The sequence below is a fragment of the Sceloporus undulatus genome, chromosome 3, assembly GCF_019175285.1.
Source record: "Sceloporus undulatus isolate JIND9_A2432 ecotype Alabama chromosome 3, SceUnd_v1.1, whole genome shotgun sequence".
NCBI lineage: Eukaryota > Metazoa > Chordata > Lepidosauria > Squamata > Phrynosomatidae > Sceloporus > Sceloporus undulatus.
Window position 1 is genome coordinate 31,529,715 of NC_056524.1, and position 21,771 is coordinate 31,551,485.

General features: G+C 41.9%; 2 protein-coding genes across 3 annotated transcripts in view; one reads left to right on the forward strand and one right to left on the reverse strand.

Moving 5' to 3' along the window:
• LNX2 (ligand of numb-protein X 2) overlaps window positions 1-4,816 on the reverse strand; it is a 126,555-nt gene extending 121,739 nt beyond the window's left edge. Inside the window, exon 1 of one of the 2 annotated variants that reach the window (XM_042460401.1) lies at window positions 4,702-4,816. The gene's annotated coding sequence lies outside the window, so the exon portion shown is untranslated. The remainder of the gene's footprint in view (window positions 1-4,701) is intronic. The other variant, XM_042460402.1, reaches the window with a different exon arrangement.
• A 4,884-nt stretch (window positions 4,817-9,700) lies between these two features.
• POLR1D (RNA polymerase I and III subunit D) lies at window positions 9,701-20,433 on the forward strand. Its single transcript, XM_042460067.1, has 3 exons — window positions 9,701-9,889; window positions 16,099-16,173; window positions 19,056-20,433. The coding sequence occupies exons 1-3, from the start codon at window positions 9,864-9,866 to the stop codon at window positions 19,342-19,344; spliced, it is 390 nt and encodes a 129-aa protein (XP_042316001.1). The 5' UTR covers window positions 9,701-9,863; the 3' UTR covers window positions 19,345-20,433.
• Window positions 20,434-21,771: the final 1,338 nt, after the last annotated feature.

The window sequence follows — 21,771 nt, forward strand, 5'->3', positions numbered from 1 at the left end:
TAAGGACAGGAGCGTGGCTTTGGTGCGACTTCTGGACTCTTAGGACGCATGCATCATTGAAACACCATTCCTCCACTGTGACTCGAAGCAGCTTTATTTTGGCTGTCTGTAACAGGCCTATGATTCTACAGTCCTTCCCCAACAATGTGTGCAGCTTCTCAGGCAGTCTTCCATCCAGACCAATGCCTACTTAACTTCTACAAAGTCACTACATCATTATACACTATGGGGAGATATGAGAGAGAGCCTTCTTGGCTGTGACAGTCCAGTTGTGGAATGCTCCATCCTTGGCGACTCAATTAACATAGATGCTGACCTTATTTTGGTGCAAAGCTAAAACTCTGACTACTCAGTTTGTTGTTTGTTGTACCTCCATGATCTTAGACTGGTTTTGGCCAATTGGATTGTGGGTTTTCGTCTTGTCTTTCTTTGTTCTTTCATTAAGTTGGATTGTTTTAAATACTGTACTGTATTATTTTCATTTTCAATTTTTTTTTTAACTGACTGTGTTCCATGCACCTTGAGATCTTTGGATATAAAGCAGGGATAGAAATATTTTAAATACATAGTTCATTTCCATTTCTGTAAGATTTGGGATAGGTATTTTTTCTGGTGTTTAACCTTGTTCCGCCCTTCTCTTTGCCACTGGCACACAATAATCTAAGACTTGTATGAATTATAAATTGAGCCTCCTTTATCTGGAATTCCAAAATCCAAAATCTTCCAAAAAAGAAACTTTTTTCAGGGGTGGCTGAGATAGTGACACCTTTGCTTTCTGGTGGTTTAGTGTACACAAGCTTTGTTTCATGCACAAAATCATTTAAAATATCGTATCAAATTACCTTCAGGCCATGTGTATAAGGTATATACGAAACATAAATGTTTAGACTTGGGTTCCATCTCCAAGACATCTGTGTATGTATATACAAATACAGGTACAGTATTCCAAAATAAAAAATTACAAAATCCTTGAAATTCAAAACACTTCTGGTCCTAAGAGACTAGATAAGAGAGATTCAACCTGTATACTTTTTTATAGCAAAGTTGACTTGGTAATCTTACTGGCAACCTTTCTAATCTTTAGATTCTGACATGTTAATACCAAAAAAGTTAATTTTCACTACTTTTAACACACTCATATTTATACCACCAACCAGATCTTTCTTGCAGACTGCATTCTTACATACTCTACCATGCAGCCCATCCCATATCCACTTGCCATAAGGCCTTGCACATAGTGACAGTCAGAGATAGTTCATATGGTTTTCATTGGCAGGTTACAGACCGCCGCGGTCTGCCGCCACCGCCGCTTGCTCCGCAAGGGAGCCGTAGCAGCCACACCGTGCGGTTCCCGCGCGGAGCAAAAAAGGAGCTCCAAAATGGAGCTCCTTCTTGCGGCGCCTCTATGACGTCGCGAGGTGCCGCTGGCGCATTCGCGATGTCATAGGCGCCGCGACATGTCTGGACGCTATGCGTCCGATATGTAAACATGGTGGCCCCCATGTGGAAGGGGCGCCGCCATGTTGTACGTATGGAATACGTACTAGGGTTAGGGGGGTGCGGAAGCACCGCCCCTTCCTAACCCTAATACGTATTCTATACGTATTTTTTGGCGGTCTGTAACCCGCCTTAGTTATTGAAGATCCAGGGTAACTGAACATAAACAATACACAAAGCAACAGGCTCTGAGTGACACCTTCTTGGTAAATATATCTACCCACAAGAAGCTTTCTCTAAGGAAACACCCAGCATCTACTTGTTTCACACTCTTGAACTCTGCCCCTGTGCTGTGCTGTCCCCAGCATCCACTTCCAACAGAGAAGACACTCACCCCTTCATAGATCTGTACATGCAACTTTTCACACCCTCTCTTTCCCAGAATTTCCTTAAGACAAAGGGAAGGTTTTTTTTTTAAAGTGTATCCATGAAGGTACCAATTAAGCAAAGTCAAAATAAAGGCAGATAGGTCAACCAGAAGCTCTGGGTTCATCTGGAAGATTAGAACATCATCTGGGAACTGGGAGATTAAAACAAAAAGGAGAGGCTGAACAACTCTAATCTGCAACAGTAGAAGATTCACTGTTACTAAGAAGCAGTCCACAGCATGGGAAATAAAGGCTGGCCCATTAGCTTAGGAACAAATCAAGGGATCAGCACTACAGGTGAGTCACTTCCATCTCTCAACACAATCTACCAAAAGCGGTATGTGAAAGCAGAGCCCTAGCAAAGTGTGTAGTTGTCCATTAATAATTCTTCTTTCAAGAGGACAACCTCCCAAACTTTGGGGAACCACTGTTTTAAAAGTTTGTTGACTGATCAAACCTGGCATTACAAGGATACCCTTAATAAATAACAAAATAAATCAGAAGCACAATAATACATGTGGGGGTAGGGGTGTTATAGCTAACAGCATGAAGCAGCCCTACTCTCAGTTCTAGCATTTAAAAATCCATAATGTGTGGGGAAGGGTTATCCTTCTGCGCTCCACACCAGTTCTTAAATCTTGGAGGATTCTGTTTCCCATTCCACGCATCCACTCCAAATTGTTAAATGGTGGATGGAGACTAATTTCTCTCCTCCAGTACCAATCAGCATCTTTTTTTGCTAACCTGTGGGGTCTCTGCTAGTGTTTATTTTGTCGTCCAGAAAACATAATCAAGGGTAGCTGTGTTGGTCATATAGCCAAGTACAGTACCATCCAAAACAAGATCTCAAAGACAAGTAGATTTTTGTCTTGCAAATGGAATTGAAAGTTTGTTTCCTGGACTGAATCTCCCAGCACCCACATGGCCAGAAAGAGGAGGGGCCCACCTGCATGGATACTTAAATTCATAATATCAGAGAATTGGAAAAAATCCAAGGATCATCCAGTCCAACCCCCTGCCATGCAGAAATACACAACCAAAGCACTGCTGACAGATAACCATCCAGCTTCTGTTTAAAAACCTCCAAAGAAGAAGGCTCCACCACTTTCTGAGGGAGAGTGTTCTATGGTCAAACACCTTTTATTGTCAGGAAGTTCTTCCTAATGTTGAGCTGGAATCTCTTTTCCTGTAGTTTGAATCCATTGATCCAGGCCCTATTCTCTGCAGCAGCAGAAAACAAGCTTGCTCCATCCTCAATATGGCACCCCTTCAAATATTTAAACAGCGCTATCTCATCGCCCCTTAACCTTCTCTTTTCCAGGCTAAACATACACAGCACCCTGTGTCTCTCCTCATAGGGCATGGCTTCCATAAGCAATGAACTGAGGGCAACAACCACAACATCTTGACCAAATGCAAGCCTTTTGGTTGGCTCCATAAAGGGATCACTCTTTTGTGGATGATACTGTTTATTTTATGTTTTTCTGGGAAGTGTTGGTAGTAAAACTCCAATGCATGAAGGAGGAGGAGGAGAAGATGGTTATGATGATGCTATATCCCACAAGCAGATTTGAGGTGGTGACAAATCAAAGCTGAGGCTTGGAGGAAAAGGTATGAAGACCCATCAAGAAACCAGGACTAGTGCAGCCCATCACAGGAGATGGCAAAAGTGAGAGGCAGTGGGGCAGGTTGACTGGGTGGCCTAAGTGCAGAGGACAAGGCACCATAAAATGTAGGACACTCAAGAACAATGGGACATTCTCAAATAAAAGGCAAAAACACTCCTATAAACAGAAATTCATGCTCCTTAGCCCTGCTCATTTTGGAATTCCTCTTTGGCAGGAAAACTGAAATGTAGGACATGTCCAGGGAAAAAGGAGTGTGTCTGGTCACCCTGGAGCAGGGTGACCAGATGTCCTAACCACAAAGGAGGACAAGGCACACCAAAATGTAGGACACCCGAGAACAATGTACAAAATAAAAGGTAAAAGCACTCCTATAAATATGAATCATTGCTTGTGAGTCCTGCTCAAAATGGAGAACCTTTTGGGATTCCTCCTAGACAGGAAGGCCAAAATGCAGGCCAGATGTCCTAACCACCAAGGGGGACAAGGCACCCCAAAAATGTAGGACACTCCAGAGCAACATACAAAATAAAAGGCAACATATACTCCTACAAATATAATATCTTTGCTTCTGAGTTCTTACTCAAAATGGAGGATATTTGGGAATCCCTCCTGGACAGGAAAGCTGAAATGCAGAACACCTCAGGGAGCAATGGAAGTTCTCCTAACCACGAAGGAGGGCAAGCCACCCCACAATGTAGGACACTCCAGAACAATGTGCAAAATACACTCCAACAAATATATAATATCCATGCTTCTGAGTCCTTGCTCAAAATGGAGGACATTTGGGGATCCCTCCTGGCCAGGAAGGCTGAAATGTAGGACATACCCAGGGGGGCAAAGGAGGTCATCCAGAGCAGGGTGACCACAAAGGAGGTTTGGGGGTGCCTTCTGGAGAGGAGGGCTGAAATGTAGGACAGGGCAGGGGGGAAGGAGGATGCCTGGCCAGGCTGCAGTGGTGCACCGCAGAGAGCCAAGGGTCTGCCAGGTCCAGAGGTGGCTCGGGAGACTGGCATCCTGACACTGCAGTGTCCAGGCAGGGGATGCTTTCAGGGAGGACGGAGGCAAGAAGCGAATCGGTGCCCAGACAAGGCAGAAGGGGCTGCTTTTGAGAAAGGTAAGAGCCTGGGAAGATGGCTTGGCTGGAGAGGCAGGCTCCTGGTGGCAAAGGGCCAGGCTCTTGCCTTTGCCCAGTGGAAGAAGTTACTCACCCTAAGGGCCAGGAGGGGCATCCCAGTGCCAGGTCCCGGGCAGGCATGGTGGCAAGGAGGAGAAGGGAGGGAGGAAGGAAGGCTCTGCAAGGGGAGCCTCTTGGGCAGCCTGGCTCCTCCTCTGCTGCCTCCAGTTTCTCCTCCTCCTCTTTCTCCTCCTCTTCCATAAGACCCAGGCAAACTCCTCCAGGCTAGGCTCTATCCGCACTGCAGGTATAATCCGCGTTGAGACCGCTTTAACTGCCATGTGCTCCATGCTATGGATGTGGCATCATTTCACACATGATCGTGCAAACGGAAGCCTTTACACAGAGTATATACAGTATATATGAAGACTATTGATGGTACATACATAATAGCTATTGATCACAGACTTTGTAGGACACTTCTTCAAAAACTCTTGCATTGACAAGGGATATACAGTATAGGTATGTATGATCGAGCTCTAGATATGTTTGTATTGCTTATTACGCCTGTTTTAAGAAGCATATCCTTGCAGAATTTATAAATGTGCTTGCAGTGTTCATTTAAACATTAATAAGACCAGTGCAAAAAAGAAGACACAAACTTACAAGCTCTCAAAAGAGAGACCTGGTGGTCCTAAGAATGCTAATGAACCAATAAAGATTTTTGATTTTTTTTCTTACAGCCAATATGGATTGATGAGATCATTATTTTTGCCCTACTTCAATGGTTCCCAATCTTTTCTATGCCCCACATCCCTAGGAAATGTTTGATTAATGTTTGCACCCCTTTAAAAAGTATGAGCATATTTGAAGATGAAGAAATCTAATTTCTAATCTTTGAAGCACAAAGTGAACCACATACAATAATGTGGGTAAGCAAATTGAACTTGGAAAAAGAAGAAGCTTTGAACTCAATGCATAACATACAAATCTAAATTGAGCAATTAGATTCTAATTTATTCAGAATAAAAAATGAGTCATGACTCGTGACTCATCACTCAAGGACACAAGCCACTCTTTGTCGCTGAAATTCCCTCTCGCACTCCAGGATGGGACCCCCTGCCCCACTTATCTGTGAGCATTCAGATGCATCTGTCTGTAACAGAATATTTTGTACATTGCCCTGAGATCTGTGATATATACATTTTTAACAAACAAACAAACAAACAATAAATAAATAAATAAGGGACTAGGGATGATGCACAAGACACTTCTTAAGTACTGAACCAGAGCCCCACAGCTTTTTGGTCCTGGCAGTGTGAACCATTTTCTTCCATAGAATCATAGAGTTGGAAGAGACCACAAGGGCCATCCAATCCAACCCCCTGCCGTGCAGAAATACACAACCAAAGCACTGCTGACAGATGGCCATCCAGCCTCTGTTTAAAAACCTCCACCAAAGAAGAAGACTCCACCACTCTCTGGATGTTATCAGACAAGGAAAATTGGAAGTATAATCCAATGACAATCCGAACGCAATCATGGGGTTTAACGTTATTTCATGATAGACTACCACACGCAATTTCGGGCAATGGGAAGTCAGTCCGAACGCAATCATGGGGTTTCATGTTATTGCGTGAGAGGTGATCACACGCAATTTCGGACCATGGCAAGCTATTTTTGGGCAATGGGAAGTCAGTTTGAATGCAATTCAAATTCACGTAAATTTGCTGAACTAGCGAATTCATGTGAATGCGTTCTGGCCCCACTTTCTTTTCATTCAAAATTAAGAGAAATTCCTCCCGTGTGATAAACTCCTCTGAGGGAGAGCGTTCCATGGTCAAACAGCTCTTACTTTCAGGAAGTTCTTCCTAATGTTGAAGTGGAATCTCTTTTCCTGTAGTTTGAATCCATTGATCAAAGCCCTATTCTCTGCAGCAGCAGAAAACAAACTTGCTCCATCCTCAATATGACACCCCTTCAAATATTTAAACAGAACTATCGTATCACCGCTTAACCATCTGTTTTCCAAGCGAAACATACCCAGCTCCGTAAGCCTGTTCTCACAGGGCATCCAGGGATAGCTGAGTTGGCAAATTAGCAAATTCAATCAAAAATCCACCAAAAAATGACACTTTTATTGGCCAACCAAAATTTGCAGTATACATGTTGCAAGCTTCTGAAGCATCACTGGCTTCTTCATCAGGCAAGGTGTTACAAACCAAACAGGAGGGGGAAAATTGAAGATGTTAGTCATAGGCCAGCATTTTGCTGTTTCTGTTCTTAGTTAAGATGGTATGGAGTGGCATATCTTGCAGGCTGGCATCTCTTCCTTCTGGCCATGTGGCAACTGGGAGATTCTTAAAGTCCAGGAAATGTAACATCCATTTGCATCTCAACAAAGACACTTTTCCAGACCAGGGCATGTTGGTTGCCCTCCTCTGGACTAATGTAGTTGTTCCTTCCAACAACCACTTTACTTCAGGGGCCCTATGCCAAAATCTCATGCCAGTGAGTGGGGCCAAAGCCACAAATGTGGAAGGCTTATCACATTCCTCTTCTCTCCCCCTCTCCTTTTCTTCCGGTGCAGAAGGCTGCTAGGTCATAAGTAGATAATTTTTGCTGTAAATCTTAACTCTTGCAGGTGATTTTTAAAATTAATCCATCGGCCCATCCACATTATGCAATTACAGTGTTATTATTCCACTTAAACATTCAATTATATCAACTCCAAAGAAGCTCACTGAATGACATATGGAAAAAGAAATTTGGCTTTTACAAGTGATTACAAGTGGGCTGCATCACATGTGGTAGGAGGTCATTACAGTTCACATCTGCCGCACTGATACATAGACACACCCTAATACATCTGGCGTCCTGTATTATAACATACATGTTATATCCTATAGGACAGGTTATACTAGGTGACAGTCTATACTTTATAGATATATTTCTGGCCCTTGAAGATGGCAACAAAAATTCCTATATTGTAAACAGCTGCTCTATATTTCCTATGTTATGTTTTTCCTCAGAAAATGACATAGAGGCATACTGACTGATGAGACAAACAATATACAGGTTGAGTTTCATGTATCCAAAATGCTTAGGACGAGAAGTACAGTGGGCCCTTGATATCTGCTGGGTTTGGTTCCAGGACCCCCCAGATACCAAAATCCGTGGATGTTCAAGTCCCATTATTTACAATGGAGTATGATTATTATTACAGTGGGCACTTCTCTTACGTTGGGGATCCGCGTAAGGGAAGTAACGCATATGCTGGAGCCCCATTGAAAATAATGGGGCTAGTGCACATGGTGCGATGCGGGCACTACGGACACAAGCACCATTGCCTCTTCCAGCACGCGGCTTCAGCATAAGCTGAAAGTTGCGTTTGACACAGGCGCACTGTATTATTGTTGCTGCTGCTGTTATTACTGTACAGTGAACTTATAGATGGAGGTTGTTGTAAGTTAGAAACTACTCAAAGGCACACAATAACAAAATGTTTTGTGGTGAAGGATGCTGTTTCAATACTTTTCATGCTACTTCTTCCTCTGGCACAAACTTTTCTGTTAAGAAATAGTGCCTAGGAACACATCTACTTTGTTAAGTGAGGCAGTGTACATGCTTGCCTAAGGAGCTTGCCTAAGGAGCTTGCCTAAGGAGCACGGATTTATATTTCTATATGGCTACGTGTCCATACTGCAGAAATGATCTGGTTTGGCACCACTTTAACAGCCGTGACTCACGGTTCAATCTTTTGTCCAGGAGGGATTTCAAAACACCCTCCATTTATTTTATTTTATTTTATTTTGAGCTTGGCTAAGAAGCATGAATATATATATATATATATATATATATATATATGTATATATATATGTATATATATATATGTGTGTGTGTATATGTATATGTGTGTGTGTGTGCGCGTGTGTGTGTGTGTGTGTGTATATATATATATATATATATATATATATTTCTATGGCTGCATCCACACTGCAGAAATAATCTGGTTTGATGCCTCTTTAACAGCCGTGGCTCATGGTTCAACCTTCTGACTAGGATTTTGAGCTTGTATATATGTTCTGTGGCTGCATCCACATTGCAGAAATAATCAGGTTTGACACCACTTTAATGGATATGGCTCATGGTTCAACTTTTTGTCCAGGAGGGATTTAAAAAAATCTGTTTTGGGCTTTATTTTATTGTAATATGTTTTTGAATTTTGATTTGTGAGCCACCTTGGGTCCTTTTAGAAGAGAAAGGCTGGATAGAAATCAAATTATTATTATTATTATTATTATTATTATTATTTATTAAGTAAATAAATATCTGTTGCTTGCTACATTACAGCACTACACTCTTACAGTGCTGCTATTCCACTTTGACTGCTCTGGCTGCCTCCTGTTGCATTATGGGCTTTGTAGTCCAGTGAGGCCTAAGAGCTCTCTGGCTGAGGATTCTAAATCCCACAATGCAACAGAAGGCAGTGAAACTATAAGAATGTATAGCACTATAAGAGTGTAGAGCAGTGGTTCCCCCAAACTGTGCTCTTTAAGAGACTTTGGACTTCAGCTCCCAGAATCCCAGACTATTGGCCAACATGGCTGAGGCTTCTGGGAGCTGAAGTCCAAAATCTCTTAAAGGACATAGTTTGGGGGACCACTGGTGTAGTATGTGTGGCAATTTCCTCACAGTTAGGAAATGGCTGTACAGGTTGAACCTTCCCCTTTTCTCAGGCCTCCTCCTTTTTCTGGGACATTTGCCTTTACATTCCAACCTAGAAAGGATTACAAAATGTCGCCCATTTTCAGTTTGTCAACTGTGGTTTCCCCAACTGTGTACCCTTTAAGAGCTTTTTTTGGACTTCAGCTCCCAGAAGCCTCAGCCACGGTGGCCAATGGCGTTGGATTCTGGGAGCTGAAGTCCAAAAATAATCTCTCAACGGCCACAGTTTTGTTATATCACTGTGCTGCCTCGCGTTGCATTATGGGCTTTGTAGTCCGGTGAGGCCTAAGCGCTCTCTGGCGGAGAATTCTAAACGGCCCTTTCTTTAAACTGCAAGTCCCACAATGCATCGGGAGGCAGCCCAGGGCCGTTAAAGCGGAATTGGAGCACTATAATTAGGCCTTCCTTTTAGCTCCTGCGTCGCTGAAGGAGGAGGGAAAAGATGGCGGCGGCGTTCGCCTGAGAGAAAGAGAGGAACCGAGGAAGGAAGGCAGGAAAGGCAAGGCAAGGCCTCAGCGACTGGGAGCCATGGCGGAAGACGCCGAGTTAGAGAGGTGAGGCCTGCAGGCGGGAAGATCCGTACTGGAGAAATAATCCGGTTTGACACGACTTTAACAGCCGTGGCTCCTGGTTCAGCCTTCCCTCCAGGAGGGATTTCAAAACGTCCTCTATATATGTGCATATATGTGTGTATACATACACGTATATATGTTTGTAGTTCTGTGGTTGCATCCACACTGCAGGAATAATCCGGTTTGATGCCACATTAACCACCTTGGCTCATTGTTCAACCTTCCCTCCAGGAAGGATTTCAAAACGTCTTCCATTTTGAGTTTGGATAAGAAGCGTGAATGTATATATTTCTGTGCCTGCATCCACACTGCAAAAATAATCCGGTCTGACACCTGTTTAACGGTGGAATAGCAGCACTATAAGGGTCTGTATATCAGGAGCATACCAGGCAGAGAGAGATGGTTCTGCCTTCTGTCCAGGAGGGATTTCAAATGTCCTCTGTTTTGAGCTTGGCTAAGAAGCATGAATGTATATATTTTTGTTGCTACATCCACACTGCATAAAATAATCTGGTCTGACACCACTTTAACTTCCACGGCTCATGGTTCAACCTTCTGCCCAGGAGGAATTTCAAAACCATTTTGAGCAGGACTTAGAAGCATGAGTTTATCTTTCTTTGAGTGTTTTGAGCTTTTGTTGGGTAAACATTTTTCATTTTGTGGTGCCTTGCCCTCCTTTTCGGTTGTGGTCACCTTGCAGCACTCCAAAAACTAAACCTTGATGTCGCCATTCTATATAAGGAACATCATTTCACTATGCCACTGTATTCAATTGAGCATCCGCTGACTTGGGTATCCACGGTGGGGCCTTGGAGCCAAACCCTAGCTGATGCCAAGGGACCACTGTACTTGGTAGTGCTCCCATTAAATTCAGTTTAATTTTGTTGCGGTGGTGGTGTGTCTTCAGGACATTTCCAACCCTAAAGCGAGCCTATCATGGTGTTTTCTTGGCAGGTTTCTTCTGTGTGGGGGTTGCCATTGCCGTCCTCTGAGGCTAAGAGAGTGTGACTTGCCCAGGATCACCATGCTCAAGCAGGGATTTGAACCCTGGCCTCCAGAGCTGTAGCTCAGTGCTCAAAGCAATGTGCCATGCTGGATCTTTTAGTGAGCAAGATAATTGGGAGCGCCAGAAAGAGGGCCTGAAAGGCTGTCTCCTGGGGCCGGGTTAGTGTTTGAATGGGAAACCAGATACTTTAGGCTCTGTTTCAGAGGAAGAAACTGGGTTTAGAACATGCTCAATGTCATATTCTTTGGGGAGCCTGGGAATGGGAAAGGCAGTCATGAGAAAGCTAGAAAAGGTCCTAAAGAGTAAAGATACACAACTGAGTACAAAAGTCCAAATTGTACAACCCCCATCACCATGTACGGATGCAAGAGATGGACAGTAGAGAAAGGGGCCTGGGATGAACTTGTTTGAGCTTTGGTGCTGGAGAAGAGTGCTAGGGATACCATGGACAGCCAAAAAGACAATACAAGTGGGTCCTTGAATAGATCGAGCCCAAACTCTTTCTGGAAGCCAAGATGATCAAATGGACACTGCCATACTTTGGCCGCATCATGAGACAGCATGAGTCATGAGACAGTGGTTCAGAACACACTGCAGAAATAATCCAGTTTGAAACACTTTAACTGCCCTGGCTCAGTTCTAAGGAATGCTGGAAACTAGCTTTCTGAGACATTTGGCCTTCTCTGTCAGAGAACTCTGGTGCCACAATAAACGACAATTCCCAGGATTCCCTAGCACTGAGCCTGGGCAATTAAAGTGTTTAAAACTGGATTATTTCTGCAGTGTGTTTTGGATCAGTAAAGCTAAGAAATGTAGAAGGCAGCAGAAAGAGAGGAAGACCGTACGCCAGATGGATAGACTCCAATTAGGGAGGTGACAGACATGAAAAAGTTAACAGAACAGTAGAAGACCTGGGCCTGTTACAGACTGCCAAAATAAAGCTGCTTCGGGTCTCTTTGGAGGTATGCTGTTTAAATGATGCATGCATCCTAAGAATCCGGAAGCTGCACCAAAGCTGCACTCCAGTGCTTAGGAATGGAGTGTGGCTTTGGCGCGACCTCCAGACTCTTAGGACCCATGCATCACTTAAATAGCATACCTCCAAAGAGACCCAAAGCAGCTTTATTTTGGCAGTCTGTAACAAGCCCTGGAGTCTTGAAGATGTCTCATCCACAGCGTTGCCATGAATTGAAGTCGACTTGAGGGTAGTTAACAACAACAAACATATTAGAAAAGGGTCTAAATCAGTGGTTCTCAACATTCCTTATGCTGCAACCCTTTAATACAGTTCCTCATGTTGTGGTGACCACCAACCATACAATTATTTTCATCTCAGTTCCTAAGACCATAAAAAACCGCTGGTCTAAATACACTAAAGCAGGGGTAGGCAACCTGCGGCCTGCGGGCCGGATGCGGCCCAGCAAGGCCTTGGGACCGGCCCCAGCCCGGTCCTGCCGCCGATTGCTGCCAGGGCCTTTGGGGGGCAATTGTCTATAGAAGCCTCAGAAACATGCATTTATACTAACATTTTTTTTTAAAATCAGCAATTTTTTTCACGTGTCCTCCATTTTTTTAAAAAAAGTGTCTTCCATTTGAAAATTTTGTCCTACATTTGTCCTAGTTTATTTATATATTTAATTTTTTTTAAAAAATTATTTAATTATTTATTTTTTGGCTTCGGCCCCCCAGTTGTCTGAGGGACAGCAACCCAGACCCTGGCTCAAAAAGGTTGCCTACTCCTGCACTAAAGGCACCAGATCCTGTCCAATCTTGAAGTTTTTGGTCAGCTGTAGTTAGAACACCAAGGAATGCCAGGTGCTGTAGACTATGTTTCAAAGGAGCACTATGACAGATAACGTTTGAGGCAGCATCCACACTGCAGAAATAATCCAGATTGACATCACTTTAACTGCCATGGCTCAATGTTGTGGAATTCTGGGAAACGAAGTTTTTTAGGGCACCAGAGTGGATGTCTGGTGTTTAAAAATGTTTTTTATATTAGCAAGGCTAAGTGGACTGAAAGGGGGGAGATGTCTACGGCAGCACACATACACACACATTTTAACCCTCTTTCTCCTGATATGTAACCCAATCTGACTAGCAATTTGTATATATTGCTATATTTTTTTCTTTTGCCACCTCAAAAAAAAAGGGAGGGGGAGTAATAAATTTCTTAAACAGTCAGCCTTCCACATTTGCAGCTTTCTCTTTTGCGGATTTGATAACTCACAGATTTGATTAATCTCTAGATCCTCCAGAATGACTCTGCTCAACCCTGACCATAAAGTCACCCTGCAGGACCTAGAGATTCCTAGAGAATACACTTCTCTAGGCTTTTTTAAGGGCCTCCAGCATGACTATATGGTCAACCCCTGGCAGATGTAGATCATAGCGTTCCACTGAAGGACCTAGAGATTTCTAGAGAGCAGTTTCACGGGGGTCCTGCACCCCTAACTCCAGTGAATATGGAGAGCCCACTGTGTTCTGCTCCAAACTGGTTCTGTTTTATAGAAAAGCCTTGTTTAACTCATTTCATCTGATACAGACATTGGCTCGTTCTGAAGAATAACTGAAAGATTACATTCAGAATGATTTCATGTTTCTTATTCTGTGAGATGATAAAAAGAAAGTTTGAGAAAAAGAAGAATAGAGAAGGGACTTGAAAAAAGAGAGTCCAATAGAAAAACTTTGTTTGTCATCTTTAAAAATTTCAGAAAGGGCCTAGAAACCAGATAGCTTAGCTATTGATATAATCCATGGTAGAATGTGGGGCAGCTGAAAGGCATAAGAACTCAGAAGCTGGAAGATCCAATAGATAGGTTCTTGAAAGATATGCAACAAAACTGGCAGTGGGGTGAGAAGCAGGAAGTAAGATAACAGTATTTGGCACCAGTTCCCATTTGATCTTGGAAGCTAAGCTGCGTCAGGTCTGATTAGTACTTGGTTGGGGGATCACCAAGAAATACCAAGTGTTGTAGGCTATATTTCAGAAGAAGGCCATGGCAAGCCACCTCTGAGCATTCCCTGCCTAAAAAAACCTATGAAATTCATGGGGTTGCCATAAGTCAAGTGGCCATTTGAAGGCACACACGGTTACAGTAGAAGATACAGTAGAGTTTAAGGAAGTGCAAACCCAATGAAAAAAGTTACTTCTGAAAAATACTTATTGTTACTGGTTATCTAGCTTGATAATAATAAAAAGCTGTTGGCCAAAGAGGCTGAGAAAGTGTGGAGTTGTATTTCATATGGATTTCAGCAAACAAACTACAATGCCTTGTATGTAGAAGTATTCATCCCCTTTGCCCTTTCCACAGTTTGTTGATTTATAACTTGAAACTGAAATAAATTTAAGCAGTGTTGCTACTTGATGTAAACAAGATACTCAACAGTGTGAAGGTATAAAATGCTATTATTGTGGCACAAGAGTTAAGTAAATAAACACAAAACTGGCATTTGGTTGCATACATACAATCTCTCTCTCTCTCTCTCTCTCTCTCTCACACACACACACACACACACAGAGAATTACTAATTAGTAAAAACACCCATGGAAGCAATGACAGCTGTGAGTCTTAGGTAAGTCTCTGTCCACTTTGCACATCTGGATCATGCAAGTTTTGCCTGTGCTTCTTGGCAAAATTGCTCTAGCTAGGTTGGAAGGGGACTTTGGGTGAGTCACTCTTGAGTCTTGCCATAGGTTCTCCCATCAGATTCAAGGACTGGGCTCTCTAGCCATTGAAAGACATTCAGGTTCTTGTTTTTAAACCATTCCAATGTTACTTTAGTATAGTGTTCTGCATGATTGTCCTTCTGGGGGTGAACATCTGTCCCAATCCCAGGTACCTAGCAATCTGAAATTAGCCAGTCCTGTCTTTGGCTCCATCTGTCTTCTCTTCAATCCTGAGTAGTTTCCTAGTTTTTGCCAAAGAAAAACATTCTCACAACATGATGCTGTACCATCATGCTTCACTTAAGGTGTGGTGTACTCAGGGCAGTGAGTGCTATTCTGCTTCTGACTACTCGGTATAGCCAGATGCTTCTCCGATTCCCTGTGTTTTTCATCAGCCACAGAATGGCCATGCAAGGAAACTGTTATAGTAAAATGGTGAGACTTGGGGGATGGGGTTACTGGGTTCCTTTGGTTGTCATGGCAGATGGAAAAGAATACAACCTCCACAATGAACAAAAAAAACATACATGGGTATAAGATACTAACAGTGACACATATAATATTGTGCATCCCAATTATGGTTGTCTTATGGACAGTTTATCCCATCTAAGCTATAGATCTCACTAGCTGCTTCACAATTACCAAGGCCTCTTGTTGGCTTCTCTGACTAATGCACTCATTAGCCAGTCACTGTGTTTTGGTGAACAGCCTTCTCTAGGCAAAGTTGTGGTTGAACCGTATTCTTTCCATTTTGTAAAAATGGATTTTACGGTGCTCTGGGATCATGGCTCTCATAGTTTGATATTTCATTTTTAGTAACCTTACTTTGGTTGGTGTTTCTACAGAACATTATCCTGGACTTACTGTTGGTACTCCTTGGTCTTCATGAGGCTATTTGTGTCAGTATACTCTCGAGCAAACTTTGAGGCCTCCAGAAACAGATGTATTTTATGTGAGCTCATATGGCACTGAAATTGCACACAAGTGGACTGCATTCAACAATTCAGGTGATGTTTGGAGGCAGTGGTTTACAGCAGAATTTATCTAGGCATGAGAGGTGAATACATATGCATCCAACATATGCCAGTTTACTTTTACTTTTGTGCCACAATAATATTTTTTTATATAAAATTTAATAATTAATAACTGATTAAAAGTCAAATTGGAGTGACATCACCTTTTCATTGGTGCCAGTATTCTTTTCCTCCCAGTACAATTTTCCATCAATCATCTTTTGATAAACTGTCCTTTTAAAAAAGCAAGTAAGCAGTTATCTTCTATATTTGTTCAGTCAGTCATGGGATTAGACTGTTAAAGATACAAATGAGGAATTGAGCATGCACTGCCTTAATACTTACAGTTTTATTTGGGAAAGTGACTTTAGTAAGCCTGAGATGGGTCACAGTACTTTGCATTAGTGTTCCTCATGAATAATGGCAATAAATAAATGTGTCTGTATTTCAAAGGCATTCAAAAACTGATCAGATTAAATGCTTTTCTCATTCTTCTGTTTAGGAAAGCAGTGGAAGAACTTCTAACAGAGGCCAAGCGTGGGAAAACAAGAGCAGAAACTATGGGGGCCATGGGCTGGTAAGTTGTTCAAGCTATCCAAGTGGTTCTTTTCTAAAATATAAACAGCTGAGAGAAACAGTTACAGAGGCTGCAGTCCTAAACACATTTGGAGTGAGTAAGCCCCACTGGTCACAGTGGGAATTACTTCAGAGACCTAAATGCCATTGCTAGTCCCAGCTGCTATAGAATCATTGAATCAGTGGGTTTTACACAATGGTTGACTTACCATTTAGCAACTGATTCAGTGAATCTAATCTAGCCAGTGCTAGCAATTGAATTTAGCCCAGGGGAAGCATGCCTAGCATAATCACTCTAAATCTTACATATATGAATTAAATTATAAACTTCTGCTGACTTGGCTATCATGTTAAACACACACAAGAATCTCATTAAAATCAATGATAATTAATTTAACCCATTTGATTTGATAAAGCAACTTTCTTTCTGTGTGATATTCATAGTCCATTATGTGCAGTATCTACAGCAAACTAGTTTTAAACATTTGGCCAAGTCCAGTTAGGTGCTTAAACTGATGGAAAGCTGTAAGTCTCTGTGATTTACACGCATGGGATGTAATGAGCCTGCACAGTACTGGTTCGGAACTTTCAAAGCAGTTAGCTGGTGTTTTTGGTGGTAACCCCCCCCACCTTCCTATATAAGCTCCTTGTTTTATATTGCAGAATAGTGGAGGACAGGAAGTCTTGGTGATGTCTCATCCACAGGGTCGCCATGGGCCGAGAACAACTCGAGGGCAGTTAACAACAACAAATATATACACATGTGTTGTCTTGCTCCACCCATTCAGAGTTTTCAAGCAAGAGGAGCACTTCACAGTTCTTTACCATAGTTCTTCATCAAAGGGAGTGCCAAATGCCATCAAGACATGTTTTTAACTTCTTAATTTTTTGAACTGCCTTATGGCTAAGGAAAAGGAGCAGGAAATTCATTTATTTTTGTGTCTTGACAACATTCTATCTTAATAATTGTATCTGAAGTGGTAATGAGTACTGGAGAACCATAGAGGTGGAAGAGACCAGTAGGACCTCCCCCTGCTATGCAGGAACACACAATCAAAGCACCCCCAACAGATGGCTTTCCAGCCTCTGTTTAAAAATCTCCAAAGAAAAAGACTCCACTACTCTCCAAGGAAGTGTACTCCACTGTCAAACAGCTCTTACTGTCAGGATGTTCCTCCTAATGTTGAGGTGGAATCTTTTTTCTGTAGTTTGAATCCAGTACTCTGGGTCCTATTCTCTGGAGCAGCAGAAAACAAGCTTGCTCCATCCTCAATATGACATCCCTTCAAATATTTAATTGGGCTATCATATCACCTCTTAACCATTTCTTCTCCTGGCTAAACATACCCAGCTCCCCAAGTCTGTCATAAGGCATGGTTTCCAGGCCTTTCACCATTTTGGTCACCCTCCTCTGTATATGCTTCATCATGTCAACATCCTTTTTGAGTTGTGGTGCTCAGAACTGGATGCAGGTGAGGCCTGACCAAAGAAGAATAGAGTGGCACTATAACTTTCTTTGATCACTATGCACAGCCTAGAATTGCATTGGCCTTTTTAGTTACTGCATCACACTGTTGGCTCATGTTCAACTTGTGGTCTACTAGGACTCCTAGCTCCCTTTCACATGTACTGTTGTCAAGTCAGGTATCCCCCATCCTGTATCTGTGCATTTCAAAAAATTTTTCTGCCTAAGTGTAGTATCTTACATTTCTCTGTGTTGAAATTCATTTTGTTAGTTTTGGCCCAGCTTTCTAATCTATTAAGGTCATTTTGAATTTTGATCCTGTCCTCTGGGGTATTAGCTCCTCCTGATTTGTTGTCATCTGCAAATTTGATAAGCATGCCCTCTATTCCTTCATCCCAAGTCATCGATAGTGTTGAATAGCACTAGGTGTTGAATAGCACTAGGCCCAGGACAGAACCCTGTGGCACTTCACTGGTCACTTCCGTCCAGGATGAAGAGGAACCATTGCTGAGCACCCTTTGGGTTTGGCTGGTCAATCAATTACAAATGCACCTAACAGTTGCATTGCCTAGTCCACATTTTACTAGCTTGTTTGCAAGAATATCATGGGGGATCAGATTAGTCTGGCATGACTTGTTTTTGAGAATCCCATGTTGACTTTCTGTGATTATGGCATTACCTTCTAAATGTTCACTCTCTGTTTAAAATTTTGATTGTGTACTTCTTCAGCAATCAAACAGTAGAATTATGTAAGCTGTGAGACTTAAGGAGATCTGTTATGGAATGTTACTTCATTGTGGCTGACATCCAGATTGAACGTATACATGTGTTGGTCAAGGTGCACCTGCAAGGCCAGAAAGTTAACATTGTTCAATGGATATATTCTGCTGATAGTGGAGGGAGTAGATTTGTGCATAGAGCATGTCCCTCTGTGCCTTGTCTTTGTAAGTTGCAAGTGCACTATGTATTGTGGATCTTAATTGTGCATTGTGGTTGCACATTCTATATTGTGCATTGCAGCTGTGTATCATAAAACAGCACCAATCATTGACATGTGCTATTCTTCATGGTGTTTGTTTCTCTGCAATAATGCTATTCTGAGGGCAGTTTTGTGTGTCAGAGCCCCCTTTACAGATTTGTAACTATGATTATGTTTGTGTATTGGTCACAAAAGTCACTATATTATGTAACTTCCATTTCCTTTTCAGAGAGGAATGTGACAATTTGATTGTTGCTTTCAGGCCTGTGAGAAAATGTACACATCTTGGCTGTTTCTTTCTATACTACAAGTCTACACTAGGTGGCATACAAGGAAAGCCTAAACATAAGCAGTTTATTTGATTTGCATATTCATGGTATTTATTTTTTAGTTCATGTTACATATTTATATGTTGTTGTTTTCCTTAATGTCTCTGCAGGATGAAGTGTCCTCTTGCCAGCACAAATAAAAGGTTTCTTATTAATACTATCAAGAACACATTGCACTCCTCAAAAGAGCAAGACCAGGGACAAAACCAACAGGAAGATGATAAGGAGTCTGAGCCAAAGCAGAGCAGGGAAGAAACCAAACCAAAGATGCACAGGTCATATCCTTATACACCCAGCTTTCGATCTAGGAGAAGAGTAAGCTCTTCTCCTCCTAGGCACCGAAACAGGAACAGAAGGCAGAATGCAAAGGAGAAGCATGAAAAGCAATCAAATAAATGATATGGAAAAGCAGGCCATTCCAAGCCAAGTATGTAATTAAACAGTGAACTGTGGAGGGAATGTTTCTTTATCTTCAACCAGAGAGCATTCCATAGTACAGATTTCTGTGTTGATAGCAGGTTTTTAAAAGCAAACAAGCCTGCTTCTTGTAATTATTCTTTGGAGAGTTCTTGTGTACTTAATAAGAAGTTGATGGTGTATTTGTTTTCTTCCCCACCCACAACACATCCTTCAAGTTAAGCTTTTTTGTCCTTTCTTTGGATGGTGGTAACATGTTTGTGCCTGTCTTTTGGGAAACATTATCTTTTAGATTAGTATACATGAATGTGTATTCCGTACATAATAAGTTACTTGGTTTCTAAAAATCTTTGCTTTTTAATTTTTTTGTTTCATAGGTACAGAAAACCTGCTATGTTCTGTTGCTCTCACATAGCACATTTTAGCAAACTCACTAGGCTCATAACATATGAATATGGCTGACATGCACCTGCGTATTACAGATTACTAAATAAAAGCAGATTAATTTAATATGTTAGTAAACATATGACAGATTTGCCCTGATCCAGATAGTTCACAGTGGTGCACATGGGCATTCTTTTATCATAAGGACTCAGCATGAGTAATAGCTTCCTATTCACTTCAGATTTTGAAGAATTCATCAGTCATGTAATTTGTTTAAATGCATAGAATACTTTCTGACAACAAAATAAATTGTTGCTGCTTGGAGACTAGGAGATTTAAAATTGTCCTTCATTGTTTTGTAACCCTCTATTTAAATAATGATGTCTCTTGGTCACTATTACAATACTGAGACATCTTTCTCTGAAAAGCAGTAGTCTTCAGGAGTGTCAGAGAACGTTGATCACAAGTTACCATTTAAATTGTGAAACAGTACTGGGAATGGCCACTTAAATTCTGATCACTGTTTGGTTAACAATTGTATTGGTCAGGTTCTCCATGATTCCTTAATCTGATAATTTATCTTTGTAGTTCCTTTGTTCTGTGGAAAAATTGACATGTAAGTCTTTAGACAACATTATTTGAATGGTTTTTCTGAGTTGATATTAAACCTGAGCTGTGATACTAAAATTGTTTCAAGTATTTTGTCAGATATTTAACTGTGAAACAAAATAATTTGATTTGATAATTATACATTCTTAATTACAAGTGAAAAAGCACCTGTGTTCTCAATTTATCATGAGTTTTATATAGGTAGTATTCTGGCTTTTAGCACCTACTAGCAAGTCAGCTAAATTCACATACAGTCCTCTGTTTCATGTAAAACAATCTTCAGCCTTAAGGGCAAACAACTACATATTCAGAACATCATATATACAGAAGAATAACTGGAAGCTTTGGGATAAAAGTGATCAGGAAGATGAAGTGAAAAATGAAAAATGCAAACAGGGATTTTCTAGGGGGGGGAAATAATGTCGATCTAAAACACACTGCAGAATTAATCCAGTTTCATACCGCCTTAACTCAATGTTAGAAAATTCTGGGAACTGTAGTTCTGTGAGACATTCAAGCTCCTCTGTCAGAACTGTGGTGTTGCAACCAACTACAGTGGTACCCCGGGTTACGAAATTAATTCGTTCCGCCGCCGCTTTCGTAACCCGGAATACTTCGCAAGCCGAAAAACCCATAGGCGCTAATGGGGAAAAGCCGCGATTTCGTGTGAAATAGCGCCGAAAAGCACCAAAAATTTTTTCGTAACCCGAAAAAACCTTCATAACCCGGAACAGTTTTTTTAATTGGATTTTTTTCGTAACCCGGAAATTTCGTAAGGCGGCGCATTCGTATCCCGGGGTACCACTGTACAGTCCCCAGAATTTCATAGCCTTGAGCCATGGCATTTAAAGCGATGTCAAACCACAATATTTCTGCAGTGAAAATGCCTCAGTAGTTTTAGCCTCAGTAGTTTTAGCAGTGTGAGCTAACATGCCTTCACTGAAGTGTCCTATTGAATTCAGTGGGATTCAGTTCCAGGTAGGTGTGTATAGCATTGATGTCTAAGGGACAATATTGATAAGTAACCTAATATGTACCATCTTTCTAGAAGATACAAAGAGGTAGCTAACTTGAATCCTAATTCTGGAATACAGATAAAGGCCCGTTCTAGAAAGGGCGCCGCCATTTTGTACATTCTTGGCATGTACTAGGGTTATGAAAGGGCGTCCCTTCTGGACGCCCTAATCCTAGTACATGCTGAGCACGTACAAAATGGCGGCACCCTTTCTACATGGTCACTGCTATCTTGATGTCGCAGACGCTTAGCGTCTGCAGGTCGCAGCTCACTTATGCCGCCGCAAGTGCGCTATTGGCACCTTGCGGCGTCATAAGTGCGCTGCCAAAAGAAACCGCTTTTGGAGGCTTCTTTTTCGGCCGTAGGGAAGCCTCACCGTTTGGAGGCTGAGGCTTCCCTGC